The following is a 15,486-nucleotide window of genomic DNA, read 5'->3' on the forward strand; positions in this document are numbered from 1 at the left end:
TTTGGCCTATTATAGCGCCACCAGGAGGCCACAATAACGTACCTGACCTGGTGGAGACCTGTGCTCCGAGGAGCACTTTTTCTAGTTTCAGACTAAAAAGCCTTATACGACACCAATATGAATACTGAGGGCACCAATATGAATATTGAGAGCAAAGACAAAAACAACAATCATTCAGGTATTTCAACATTGTAACTTTAGTGCAACTTACTTCAGTGCAACATACATTTTAACACATTCAGGTTTAGGGTAGTATTCACTAACATTGAATACGCTAATGTGAATGGAACATTTAGGATAGAGGTAGTCATTTGAACATACTTTAAGCAGAGACTTACACTGACTGAACAACAAAATCAAATAGGCTAGAGGTAGCCATTAGAACATGTTTTCAAGTGAAGACACTTTTTCATTCACTCTTACACTTGATGGTACATCTTGAAGCACTCAATGTGTAGTGGTGCCTTGCATTTCTCACATGCATAGGTAGTGCGTTTGTCACAACGACGGCATCTGTGGAAACGCTGCGTTGTGTTTATTGGCCAGTGCGAAGCATTATCATATCTTGCCTGATATTCAACAGAAGCAGCCACTAGAGATCTCCTTCCGTGGCTCAGTGGTTTCGTGCCAAACCTTTGCATAAGAGACTGTGCGACGATGCGTGAGAAGGTTAGCAGGTCGATGGTCCCTCCGATGACATCTCGGTAAAAGAGGTGGCTGTTCACAAGTGCACTGTTGAGAGACCATGCAAAGATGGGCCACCACCACTTCTTCGACCTGATTGAAATATGGTATCTTGAAACCTGTTGGTCATGAAGGTCTACACCACCCATGTGCTTATTGTATATGCTGATACACGTTGGTTGTTTGACTTTCGCAATGGCACGTCGCTCCCTGTTCCATCTATTGATGGTCGTCTCACTGTATTTTTCTTCCATGTTGCTTGCCACTGTGACACAACTGTTGTCCTTCCAACGGACGAGCAGCTTCTCTCCTTGGCAGAGTACTTCAGTGGTTCCCCGGGGCAGCTTCATGAAGTCCTTCTGTGGTGTGAATGGGACGTCAAACAGGCGGTTCTGCCTTACCGTTCCAGAGCTCCCATATCCTCTTTTTGTCATCTCATCGAGGAGTGAAAGTGTGGTGAACAGGTTGTCATGGATGAACTTGCAACCTTGAGGCACCTGAGCTTGCTCTGCCAGACCGAGGACAACGCTGGGTCCCTGACCCAGCCCTGTGTCAGGGAGAAGAGTGTGCGATCCAGCATATGGCTCCATGTGGTACATGTATCCACTGGATGAGGCAAGGCTCCATAGCTTGTAACCATAACGAATTGGTTTACCTTTGATGAATTGTTTACATCCATGTCGGCCAAAGTATGGGATCATGCTCTCATCCACTGACAGCCATTCCTGAAATGGCATGACTTTGTACGACTGATTGAGCTCAGAGAAGATTGGTCTAACCTTAAAAAATGGGTCATCAGTGATCTTTGTGTTGTCAACCACATGAACTGAGGCCATTATTTCATCAAAGCGATTTCTCCGCATCGCATCTGAAATGACCTCATTGTGTACATCACTGTCAGTTGACCAGAACATGTGTCTTCTTGGTACAGTGCTGTACCCACTTGTTATGAGGATCCCATAGAAGGTGAGGAGCTCATCCATACTCAGATTCAGCTGCTTGCCCTTGGTCTGGGTGGAGTAGAGGTTGGACATTTCAACAGTGATTTCTCTTAGGGTGGGTGGATACATCAGTAGGAAAAGATCCATTGGGTTGGGGCAGCTTTGTTTCACACATTCTGCAGCATTTGGTCTGTATACTATGTGTTCTGGAATACCAGCGGTGGTAGGCCTCTTTGAAGGTTTGAACACTCTATCTTTATTTTTGACCACATCTAGCTTTGCCCTTGAGTCTTCTGACTGGCCCCTCTGGTGGCTAGTGGCCGCTGAGTCTTCTGGCTGGCCCCTCTGGCGGCTAGTGGCCCTTGAGTCTTCTGGCTGGCCCCTACGGCGGCTAGTGGCCCTTGAGTCTTCTGACTGGCCCCTCTGGCGGCTAGTGGCCCTTGAGTCTTCTGGCTGGCCCCTACGGCGGCTAGTGGCCCTTGAGTCTTCTGACTGGCCCCTCTGGCGGCTAGTGGCCGCTGAGTCTTCTGGCTGGCCCCTCTGGCGGCTAGTGGCCCTTGAGTCTTCTGGCTGGCCCCTACGGCGGCTAGTGGCCCTTGAGTCTTCTGACTGGCCCCTCTGGCGGCTAGTGGCCGCTGAGTCTTCTGGCTGGCCCCTCTGGCGGCTAATGGCCTTTGAGTCTTCTGGCTGGCCCCTACGGCGGGTAGTGGCCCTTGAGTCTTCTGACTGGCCCCTCTGGCGGCTAGTGGCCGCTGAGTCTTCTGGCTGGCCCCTACGGCGGCTAGTGGCCGCTGAGTCTTCTGGCTGGCCCCTACGGCGGCTAGTGGCCGCTGAGTCTTCTGGCTGGCCCCTACGGCGGCTAGTGGCCCTCGAGTCTTCAGACTGGCCCCTCTGGCGGCTAGTGGTCGCTGAGTCTTCTGGCTGGCCCCTACGGCAGCTAGTGGCCCTTGAGTCTTCTGACTGGCCCCTCTGGTGGCTAGTGGCCGCTGAGTCTTCTTGCTGGCCCCTACGGTGGCTAGTGGCCCTTGAGTCTTCTGGCTGGCTTTCATTGTTATGGTGGGGTGTGGGAGAGCAGGTATGGTGGATGGGGGAAAGGGGTGTGGTGATGAGGTCATCATTCCACTCATCTACTTGCATAAGTTCAGCATGTGCATTCAACAGCCTGGCTGGCAAATGGCCTGTTTGCCCCTCATAGTCTATGTCTGACCCATCGCTATCACAATCACTGAGGACAGCATCTTTCTCACTTTGAGGAATCACTGCAATGTTGCATGGGACTGGGAGCTCATTTTCATCCAACATATCTAGAACTTGAGCCAGGGATAAACTAAAAGAAAACACAGAAGAAGGAGAATAATTAGCTATGTGTATTATGTGTATAGCAAGATACAATGTCACACACACCATACAGTAAGAACTCTTGTAACTTTCACTAGCCCCCCACCAAAAAATAATTATAAGAAATATATAATAATAAAAATAATACTAATCTGTGAAATTATTTTGTGGACCCCCTGGCTATGTGTCGCGGACCCCCAGGGGTCCGCGAATTATTTCGCGGACCCCTGCGTCCGCGAATTATTTCGCGGACCCCCTGGCTATGCGTCACATTGAGAACCATGGTAATTATCCCACACATGTTTGACATGACATGTTTGTTGGTTTTATGACCATACTGAAATGATCCCACCGGTCACTATTGTTGCCGTTGACATGTTTGTTAGTTTTATGACCACAATGAACAAATTTGAGTAATTGCAAAGGCATACACCAATACTAGACACCTGAAACAAGATGTGTACCAAAAATCTTTGTCCCATCTTTATGTTAAGATACCTTACTAACCTTTTCTTTTGGGGCTTTGATGCTGCCATCCTCTCCTCTTGATGCAGACAGGAAGTAAACAGCTCTGGTCATGTGACAATTTAAAGTAAACATGTGACACTGCACATATTTCATTGAGACCCTTTATCTTGTATTATTTTTCAATATTTGCTGGAAATGCATTCAAGGAATCATTCGGTAACATTTTATAGCCTAATAAATTAAGAACGGTCACTATTGTAACCGGTGGGATTGAACGGGTTAATATGAAACAGACTGAGGCCAAACAACACTGGCGTGGACTTTGACTACAGGGAAAGTTGGCCTGTGTTGATTCCGCTGATCATTCTGTTTCACATTCGATGTACAAAAATTATGTACCATCAAAGCAAGAATGCAAGTATTACCAACCAAGTACAATCTGTCAATCTGGTATCCTGACAATCCATAGTCCACTCTGTATAAATCATTATTATTCTGAACAACACCTACAATCAATTGCACACATCACCAATGGATGTGGTGCATATAAAAATGGGTACATTGCTTGCCTCGACCGCATTGTCACCATAGTGTCCCATGCAGTCAAAAGTGGCTGACCGGCTGACCTTATTGGTGTCTTATTTGTAGGTAGTGAGTGAGACAGACAGACAGACAGGGCCACTGTCATCTACAGGTATATAAGGCCTATATAAGACCAGTGGTAAGAAGTACATTTTTATCGTGTTTGAGATCAAAGGAAATGAATGTTTTGAGTCAATGGGGTTCATTTGGTTAAAGGGAAACTTCACCGATTTTGATAAAAAAATCCTATTTTTATGAGGTCTAGGACCCATAAACATGATCCTGGTGTGTTTTTTGTGTTGTATCTGTGTTTTTAGAGTTTCTATCCGTGAGATGATACTCACGCCTGTGGTATCTTGAGTCTGGCCTTGGAGAGGATGGTGGCTATGAAAATGAGCGAGTCAGTCAGGCAAAAATGAAGTTACAATAAAAATAGGGTTTATTGAAGAAAAAGGTTACATGGTCAGTCTAACGGGCTGTCTCTCTCTAGTACATCGTAGCAAGGTTCTCGTGGTAAGGCTCTGGGGCTATTGTCCTGTCTGAGGTACTTATATGTTGGTTGTTCATGTATGTGTATGTATGTGCTCTCACTGTCCACATGTGTGGGGGTAAGATGTCCGTGCGTGATGGCGATGCGCATACATGTGTGAGTGAGTGTGTGTGGATTAGACAAACGTGCATGGATGGAGATAGCAGTATTTGTCCCTATAAGGCATTGGAGTGAGCCTGTGTGTGCATACATGCGTCGTGCATGTATGTACTCTTAATGTAAATCATGTAGTGTTGTCTGCTTTATGGGTAAATGTGTGCGTGTGTCCTAACTTATATAAGATACTGTGTGTGTGTGTATGTGGGTGCGTGATACGTGCGTGTGTGTGTGTATGTTAATGTTTGGGGGGTCATCAATCTGTCTAGGCTTGGGAGTATGTATGTGTGTGTGTGTGTGTGTGTGTGTGTGTGTGTGTGTGTGTGTGTGTGTGTGTGTGTGTGTGTGTGTGTGTGTGTGTGTGTGTGTGTGTGTGTGTGTATGTGAGGGGCCTGGAATGAGTGTGTGTGTGTGTGTGTGTGTGTGTGTGTGTGTGTGTGTGTGTGTGTGTGTGTGTGTGTGTGTGTGTGTGTGTGTGTGTGTGTGTGTGTGTGTGTGTGTGTGTGTGTGTGTGTGAGGGGCCTGGAATGAGTATGTGTGTGTGTGTGTGTGTGTGTGTGTGTGTGTGTGTGTGTGTGTGTGTGTGTGTGTGTGTGTGTGTGTGTGTGTGTGTGTGTGTGTGTGTGTGAGGGGCCTGGAATGAGTATGTGTGTGTGTGTGTGTGTGTGTGTGTGTGTGTGTGTGTGTGTGTGTGTGTGTGTGTGTGTGTGTGTGTGTGCGTGCGTGCGTGCGTGCGTGCGTGCGTGCGTGTGTGTGTGAGGCCTTGTGTGTGCCTGTGTGTATGTGTATGTGTATGTGTCCGTATCTGTGTGACTATGCTGTATGTATGTGTCCTCATATACGACACGCCTCAAATGAGCCCAAAGCTGGCCTCAAATGACGCTGAAGTAACTGCTCACCTTATGTCCGCACTACATGGTGTTTCAGTGAGACCAAACCCACACACCCCAGGGGGTGTTTCCCAAAGAGTGGGACCAGCCTTCTTTTTTTCCCTTCCTCAATTGTACAATGGCGTCGGTAAACACTCAGTGGAGATTCTCCACTGGAGAAACGCTAACACAACAGATATTTATTTGAACCATAAAACACAGAAGAGCAGCTCCGCCGCAGAGGAATTCAACAGGCTGCGTGCTGAAATAATGCTGGACAGTGGACACAGTTTGTATGGATTACTTTAGAGTAAGTATGATTGCTGTAAACATTATGCCATCTTGACATAATAATCGTGTAATTGTACTTGATTGCTTTAATGTTAGAGATTAATAAAGTTAGGGTAGTGTACGATGTGTAGGTAACTTCTGATAGACGCATGCACGCAGCCCATTCTTCTTTACATTGTACCGTACCGTTCCAATAGCTAGCCAAATGCTAAGCTAAACCACTTGTGTGACAAGCCTAATTTATGCTTTGTCTCTCGTCAGATTTCAAATATAAAGTGCTTATGCCATGGCCACAGATGTTACAATTTGAATCGGGTGGGTGTAAGTACCCGTATCTGTCGTATTGTTAAATAAAAAAGCATTTTTATCCGATCGGTGGCCATTTTCTCATTGATACATAATGTATGTGAAGTGCAATACACCTCCCCACCGATAGGGTCGGCATAATAAATGGCCGCCGATCGGATTAAAATGCTTTTTTATTCAATAATACGGAAGATTCTGGTACTTAGACCCACCCGATTCAAATTGTAACATCCGTGGTCATGGGATAAGCACTTTATATTTGAAATCTGAACGTTTATGTAGATGTACGGATTGTACATGTAGAAAGTGCAAACACCAGGTTGAAGCGCCGCCATGACAGTCATGTGTCACGGCTATTTCGTCCATAGACTCACCGGACGGGTCCCGAAAATAGCAGATCTACAAGCTCACAACGCGTCAGACTCGACACTTTGTGAGCTTGTGGGTCTGCTATTTTCGGCTCACATGCAATATTACTATAAATTAGGCTTCACCTCGGATGATATCTAATCTACAAGTCTAATTATCTAATGTGTTATTTTCAACAGGACAGAATGGAGGAACTGCTGATGAAGAAAGACCTCGGACTCACCTTATGAGATAGTCATATTCATATATATTCTTTTTCTAAATAAAACGGTTACATTTATACCCTGCTTGCTGTACTCATTGTTCATGGTACATTTTACATTGCATTCATAATGACAAAATGTATGACCCACAATTCTATAATGGTTATTTTGAAGCATTACATGATATATTAGTATTTACTTCTACATATGATCATCATCATCACGGTCTCAGTTGAACAAAAAAAAAAAAAAACGATTAGGCTGTGTATGACAAGGTATTTGAACATTAGCATGTCATCTATTCGAAAGTAATGCCCATCATGTTTTCTATAAGTTTAGCCCAAAGAATATAACTGGAAATGATAGTGAAACATTATGCTCTCAGAAATAAGGAATCACACATGCCATGAGTATGAAACGTTTTGTTTTATTATTATATTGTTGACTATGTCTCATCGCCATGGATGTCCCGAGTCCCAGATGGACGTCACCAGCACCGGACTGTCTTCATGGTGGGAACTGGGAAGGAATGTTGAACACACGTTTAGTGCTACTCTGCTAATTTACACATGAAATATTTAGTTTGCTAAAAGATGCAATCAATACAGAACACAATACAACAGCAGCAAAGATTGAATATTTTCACCTGGCTGGCGCAGTAGTGCCACTGGTGAGACGATGATGATGGGGATTGGGGACTGTTATATCCTTCTGTATATATAGCTAACTTGCAATGTGTACTGGTCCAACTGTGTACTGGTTCAACAAGAGGCAGATTTCACATGGTCCAAGAAAGAACATGGCTTCATGTCGTGTTCTGTGATCCAAATTGGGTAAATAAAAATGTAAACGAAGTCGGAATGGAACATTCATGAAGTCTATTCAGTGTTGCCATCTTGTGAGATGTGACTATTTTCTAAGACATCTTGAGGAAAAAAAGCGCTAAATGTATGGAATATTTTTGAAACATTTTAACAACACAAATCTGGGGTCCCTGGCAGAAATTATAATTTCAGATGAGGGTCCGTGGACAAGTACACAATTATTTTATTTATGTATTTAAAAACAAGCCCAAAAAAACGTCACCCACAACTACCAATATTTACAAAGTCCCAGAGTCGCTTATAATAAGCAGACATGGCAACACTGGTCAGTGGTCAATGTGTATGTGTTGATGACAACATCAACATGTGTTGATGTTGTTGTAGTGAGAACTGGGAGGGGAAGTTACAATGTAGACCACACCCCCACGCAGCCTCCCCTCCCACAATGAAGGGCAGTGCCCCAAAGCATTATGGTCATTGTAGTAATGCAGCAGTCAAGTCAAACCCCAGTAAAACACACAGACTTCTATATTTTTCTGGCCATAGGGTGCAAATTTCAAATTTTTCTACTGTTATCTACTACAAATATTATTAACATTTAGTGACTGCAAGTTCTTCCATGGGTGAAGTGCTCCTTTAAATAACACTTAGGCTACACTGAGCATTGCATAATGCACATCTGTAAGGGACTGTTTGATTTCATTTGTACACTCTCAGAATTACAGACATTTGCATTTTGTTCTGTCATTTAGTCCAAAATTCATTCACTGTCTGTCTGTCTGTCTGTCTGTCTGTCTTTCCGTCCGTCCGTCCGTCCGTCCGTCCGTCCGTCTGTTAGTCTGTAACTCTGATAGTGTACAAATGGAACCAAATGGACCCTTACAGGTCTGTAACTCTGAGAGTGGAACCAAATGGACCGACCCTGTGTGTGTGTGTGTGTGTGTGTGTGTGTGTGTGTGTGTGTGTGTGTGTGTGTGTGCCTGTGTCTGTGTGCGTGTGTGCGTGTGTGCGTGTGTGTGTGTGTGTGTGTGCCTGTGTGTGTGCCTGTCATCTCTATAAGGCCTATCGGCTGCTGTTGCTTACGGCCATACCACCCTGAACACGCCCGATCTCGGAAGCTAAGCAGGGTCGGGCCTGGTTTTCTGTTGTGCACCTTTATTTTGTAGTATCTAGTGTCTCCTGGTTTCCTGTGTTGCTGTTCTGTAACTGTCTTGTCTAACCGGTCCTGTGATTGGCCAGTGTTTCCACCTGTGTCCTCTTAGTCCCTCAGCCTATCCCAGTGTTGATTGTCCAGTTCAGTTCACCTGTGTGTAGTTAGTCCTTGTGTATTTATACCCCCTGTGTGTGTGTGTGTGACTCCATTCTCTTCGCAACCTGCATGAATTCTGCATGCATGCCCACTGCATTTCATTTGTTTCATTTGTTTACGCCTCGCAGCCTTTTTTCACAACATTCATCTGTGGAACCTAGTCAAACTAAATGTAATGCCTCAACTCCTACACTTCCAAAGTGCTTGTCGGTTTGGGGGGTCCCTGCAGTTCAAATATGATTATTTTGAGGGGTCACCAGGTCAAATGATTATTTTGGGGGGGGCCCCAGTTCAAATATGATTATTTTGTAATAATCAATGTACCATCCTATTGTGAAACTGGTTTACTAACTGGACATCCTTATCATTTCACGTCCTCAACACATTGCAGTTTTCACACTTGATTAACAGAAACATGGTTTATCAATCTAAATGCAAGCTAACATTTAGCTTAGAAAATACCATGTGCTCAGAATGCATTTGAGAGGAAATTAGCTTTTGAAAATAGCACATCTACAAGCACACAACACATTGCATTGTAGCTTGGCTTTTTTCAAATCGCCGAAGTGTAACCTGGGACTCAAATTGTTATTGTAGGTTTTCTATCATTAAAATTAAGAATCAAATAACCAATGATGTCATTACTTAGTTGCTAGGTGTCAAATAGTGAAGTATGTACAATATTTGGTATTTGGTCGGAAGTATAGTGGAGTCAAACTATAGAGAAACAAAGATGGAAATACTCAGGATACTTCAAGCAACAATATTTAGTGTAACAGAACTAAAGTTCAAATGATAGAATAATGTAGACCTCATTATAGTTAGAACAACAGCAATCGATTGAATTGGGATCTTGTAGATCTGCACCCCCAGAATATGGATGCCAAGACACAAAGAATAACACTTCAATGTATATATTACATTTGATAAACTCCCCAAGCTACCATCAATTCAACCAACCCTACAATCCTTTACCATGTATGTCATTATATGAAAGGATAAAATAATGACTAAAGTGTTAACATTGTAACTTTTTAATGACGCACACAGACAGGAAAGGCAACAGAAAAACCTTTACATAACTATCTACAATATTTACAAATGTGCAATTTCACAATATTTATCTGGGCAACAAGGGTCAAACAAGTCAAACAGGGTCCCCAGTTCAAAAATGATTATTTTGGGGGGTCCCCAGTTTAAATATGATAACATCATCAAACTGATCACCGTTGTAAAAATATTATATATCAAAATATTTCCTGTGCCTGCTTCAATGGCGTGCCCAAGTGACTGACCGCCTGTCACTGCTGGAAAATGCCACTTCTAACCTTTAGCAGCCCAGCCTAAGATATATATATATATATATATATATGGAGTTGGGTGAGGAACCCTGACAGGTCGGAGAAAAAAAGAGGGGTTTAGCTTGGGGGGTCTATAGATGACTGCAATGACTAGGGGTTTGAGGCCAGACAGTTTGAAAATGGAGTGGATAGTCCTGTGCCTCTTCGGCCACTGACTTGTTGAAGGCCACGTAGAGGAACTTCAGGTGTGGCCTTTGTTCGGCATTAAATAAATACTTTCTAAAACTAGTTTGGATCCCGGGGAGACATCATACCTGCCAACATTAGACTGTGAAGATTTTCTTCCATTACAATTGCCCCCCCCCCCCCCCAGTATATATACAGTATATATTATTATATATCTTTTAATGTAATTTTATATTTCTTGTCCTTTTCTTGTGATGTGACATGAATAATATATTGAATAATAATAATAATAATACTTATTATTATTATTATTATCATTATTATTTTTATATTAATTATAATAATAATAATAATTATTATTATTATTGTTATTATGACATTATAACATGCATCCAATAACATATGGCAACTTCCTGAATGCCAAAACAGACCGGTGCTATGGTTACCAAAATGAACAGATCTACAGATCTACATCTGGTCGCCGTTCAACGCGTTGTGAGCGTGTTCAGGGTGGTATGGCCGTAAGCAACAGCAGCAGCGGCCGGTAGGCCTTATATAGATGACAGTGGCCCTGCTGTGGAGTGTGTTTATTCCTTTACTCTACTTAGGCTGGGCTGCTAAAGGTTACAAGTGACATTTTTCAGCGGTGACATTTTGTTAGTTAGTGCTGCATTCATAAACATGACGATTGCTCATTCAGTCAGTCTGCCAAATGAAAAAAGCTTACAGCACCTGGTATTCCCAGGCGTTCTCCCATCCAAGTACTAACCAGGCCGGACCCTGCTTAGCTTCCGAGATCGGACGAGATCGGGCGTGTTCAGGGTGGTATGGCCGTAAGCAACAGCAGCAGCGGCCGGTAGGCCTTATATAGATGACAGTGGCCCTGCTGTGGAGTGTGTTTATTCCTTTACTCTACTTAGGCTGGGCTGCTAAAGGTTACAAGTGACATTTTTCAGCGGTGACATTTTGTCAGTTAGTGCTGCATTCATAAACATGACGATTGCTCATTCAGTCAGTCTGCCAAATGAAAAAAGCTTACAGCACATGGTATTCCCAGGCGGTCTCCCATCCAAGTATTAACCAGGCCCGACCCTGCTTAGGTTCCGAGATCGGACGAGATCGGGCGTGTTCAGGGTGGTATGGCCGTAAGCAACAGCAGCAGCGGCCGGTAGGCCTTATATAGATGACAGTGGCCCTGCTGTGGAGTGTGTTTATTCCTTTACTCTACTTAGGCTGGGCTGCTAAAGGTTACAAGTGACATTTTTCAGCGGTGACATTTTGTTAGTTAGTGCTGCATTCATAAACATGACGATTGCTCATTCAGTCAGTCTGCCAAATGAAAAAAGCTTACAGCACCTGGTATTCCCAGGCGGTCTCCCATCCAAGTACTAACCAGGCCGGACCCTGCTTAGCTTTCGAGATCGGACGAGATCGGGCGTGTTCAGGGTGGTATGGCCGTAAGCAACAGCAGCAGCGGCCGGTAGGCCTTATATAGATGACAGTGGCCCTGCTGTGGAGTGTGTTTATTCCTTTACTCTACTTAGGCTGGGCTGCTAAAGGTTACAAGTGACATTTTTCAGCGGTGACATTTTGTTAGTTAGTGCTGCATTCATAAACATGACGATTGCTCATTCAGTCAGTCTGCCAAATGAAAAAAAGCTTACAGCACCTGGTATTCCCAGGCAGGCAGGCAGGCAGGCAGGCAGGCAGGCACACACACACACACACACACACACACACACACACACACACACACACACACACACACACACACAGCACAAGAAAAGGGCTGTTCGCCTCTGTGGTGTGTGACTTTTCAGATTTCCTCTGAAAAGTGATTGATTAAAGCTTTTGCCACAACAGAATTTGCAAACAAAATGGAAATGTCTGTAATTCTGAGAGTGTACCCCCTAATTAGGGCCTGTTTCATAAGGGATACGTATATTTTCTGTGAGGTGAAGAGGTCAAGGCCTCAATTTCAAATGGATCTGGTCACCCCTAGTCTTTGTTCCACCGGAATTATATTCCATGTTATATTCGTAACGCAGTATATGGTGTAATGTCATGAGCTTGGAAATGGAACAAACTTGTATTTGTACACTCTCAGAGTTACTAGACTGAAAGAACGAGCCGAATCCATGGTCTTGAAGGGCGGAGCAAAACCCAGCCGCCCGGATTCGTGTGGGTCTTCCTATTGCTTCACCAATCCTTCCTATTGCTTCCCCGCCTCCCCTCCCCTCCCCCCCTCCCCCTTCCCCGGCCTGTGCATGGAGCACGCTGACGTCACCAAATTTAGAGCGACGCCCCTCTGCACTCCGGTTGGTTAGGAGATAACAAGGTCCTAAGACCATCGTTCCTGCATGGATCGCCCAGGCTTTTTTCTTTTGTAACCAAAAAAAAAGCCATGGGTTTCCGAGGCTACAGAGTTACAGACCTGTAAGGGTCCATTTCGTTCCATTTGTACAATGTCCGCCTCGTCTTACAGCCCGATTTGTAACAACCATCTGTTCAAACCCTCCAGCTCAGACGCAGCCTTTAACCTATGGAGAGAGAGAGGTCTGACCCATTTCTTAGACCTATACTCAGAGGGCTCATTCGCCTCCTTTGAAGCTCTCCGCACCAAGTTTAATATACCACACTCCCACCTGTTCCGCTACTTTCAGGCTCGTGACTACGCCCATACCCACTTCACACCATTCCCCCAGTCCCCAACAGGCTCAGCGGTTAGTAGAATACTTTCTTTCCCAAAAGCACAAGGCGGGATCTCGTCCCTATACGACATCATATCATCTCTGAAAGTGTTATCGCTCGCGGGGGTCAGAGGTAAATGGGAAACGGAGCTTGAGTCTGATCTGACAGATGCACAGTGGGAAGAGGCAGTCTTCAGGGTCAATAACACATCATCATGTGCTCGCTTAAGCCTAATCCAGTTCAAAACCTTGCACAGGGTTCATTTCACAAAAGCCAAACTTAGTAACCTTTTCCCGGGAACGAGCGACGCCTGTGACAGGTGCGGCCTGTCTCCTGCCAATCACACCCACATGTTCTTCTCCTGCCCCAAGCTGGCCGATTTCTGGTCTAATTTCTTCGACACGCTAGGCAAAGTGCTAAATATCAACCTAGATCCATGCCCCCTGGTAGCCATCTTTGGGGTGCCCAACACACTTGCTGGTCGCTCCAGGAAGGAACTTGACGTTTTAGCCTTTGCCTTACTCATCGCCCGAAGGCGTATTCTCCTGCATTGGAAAGGCCCAAACCCACCATCCACCACTTCTTGGCTCAAGGACTTAATGTCATTTCTATCATCAGAAAAGGTAAAATACTCTCTAAGAGGCTCAACTGCCACTTTTTATGATAGATGGCAACCATTTATTTCATTCATTAACACCCTCACATCCCTTGACCCAGACTGATCCTAAAGAATAGAAATACTCCTTCTCTGAGGTGAGCACCTCTGACACTTTGTTAACCCCGCCTTATTGTACCCTGCTTATAGATATATGTGAGTGTGTATGAATATGTATATATATGTGCTTATGTGTGTGTGTATATATAGGCATATCCACTTCTGTTTTGTTTGTGTAAAACTCTGTCCTGTTTTGTCTTGATTTGTTTACTTTTGTTTTTCGTTTTTGTTTTTGGTTAGCCCTTTGTTGCCCCTTGTCATCTCTCAGTCTTGTCTGTGTCCTGTCATGTCCCATAAAAACAAAAAAGAAACACGGTGATATGTTGATACCGTTAACTATCTTTTCAGGGCAGCAGTATCACTTCATGATTGTGACAGCCTTGGTCGCCAGGAGGTGAAGAGGAGGAGGAGGACAAAGAAGAGACACGACCGGAGAGTGGTGGTGAAGAGCACGTCAGGGTTGACCGTCACCTTCAACAACAACAACAAAGCCAAGGCCCAGAGTGTTTATCCGGGAGCCCAAAGTCCCGTCCCGTCCACTTTCAGACGTGTTTCTTTCAGCCAGGTCCAGTGAAAATATTTTTTGGTTGTTCGTGTGACAGTGACTAAGACCATTAACTCTCCTGAAAATAAATTTTACATTTTACAATTTGAAAAAAAAAAAAAAAAAGGTTGGCTGTGTGGACCGTTTATCCTCCCAGCAACGGCCCCGAAATTACGCCGGGTTCAAAGGAAAAGATAGCGTATGCCTATGTTTAGCTCCAGCATCCGAGCGAGGTGATGTTAAGGACTGTAAATGCGGCCTTGATCAAAAATAATACATGTTTAGCTCCGGAATCCGAGCAAGGTGATGTTAAGGACTGTAAATGCGGCCTTGATCAAAAATAATACATGTTTAGCTCCGGCATCCGAGCGAGGTGATGTTAAGGACTGTAAATGCGGCCTTGATCAAAAATAATACATTTGTTTAGGTTTAAATTAGGCTTTGAACTCCCTATACCCCATGATGTCCCGTTAGGTTGGCAGAGGAGGACTGTCTGTCTCGGACCCCCAGCCAGGAGGACCACCACCACAGTGACCAGCAGAATCATCTGTCACCACCTTGGTCGCCAGGAGGTGAAGAGGAGGAGGAGGGCAGAAGAGAGACACGACAGGAGAGTGGTGGTGAACAGTGCATCGGGCTTGATCGTCACCTTCTTGAAGAGAGACACGACAGGAGAGTGGTGGTGAACATCAGGCTTGACCGTCACCTTCTTCAACAATCGACAAGACAGTAACGGTAAGAGAACTGAAAGACCTTCATGCATACAGATAATGTTGCTGTCTCCTCTAAGAGAGTTATGGCCTGGAAGGCTCAGGATGGATATGTAGCTATGGAGCTAGCGCTGACATTATTTATCTATTTTTGTTTTAAACTTTTTTGGGGGTTTTTGACCTTTTTGGCATGGCATGAACAGGGATCTCCTTTTCTTATCAGAAGGATAGATGGAGCTTTTCTGTGTTACGCCCCCCTTTTACTTATTTTTCTATACAGTATGCATTTTTGCATGGATTTTGTTTTGTTTGCATGTGTTTTGCTGTTTGCATGTTCTTTATTTTTTGTTTTCCTTTTTGCATGGAACTTTGCTTTTGGATATATTTGGGAAGGATAATGCCCCTGCTAATATTTAATGGTTATGGACTGGAGTTATTGGACATGGAAATGGCAAATGCAATCTTTTTTTTTTTGTGCAGAGTGACCGGCTGATGAAGTCAATGAAAAA

At 44.3% G+C, this 15,486-nt stretch overlaps 1 protein-coding gene across 1 annotated transcript; it reads right to left on the reverse strand.

The window, feature by feature from the left end:
• Positions 1-419: 419 nt before the first annotated feature.
• On the reverse strand, positions 420-1,772 carry LOC311034637 (piggyBac transposable element-derived protein 3-like; the record flags this gene model as incomplete). The annotated part of the gene is made up of 1 exon (XM_084042558.1): positions 420-1,772. One exon carries the CDS (start codon positions 1,770-1,772, stop codon positions 420-422), a length of 1,353 nt encoding a protein of 450 aa, XP_083898684.1.
• Positions 1,773-15,486: the final 13,714 nt, after the last annotated feature.

This window comes from Gymnoscopelus microlampas (assembly GCF_963454915.1).
Source record: "Gymnoscopelus microlampas genome assembly, chromosome: 2".
In the NCBI taxonomy this organism is placed as follows: domain Eukaryota; kingdom Metazoa; phylum Chordata; class Actinopteri; order Myctophiformes; family Myctophidae; genus Gymnoscopelus; species Gymnoscopelus microlampas.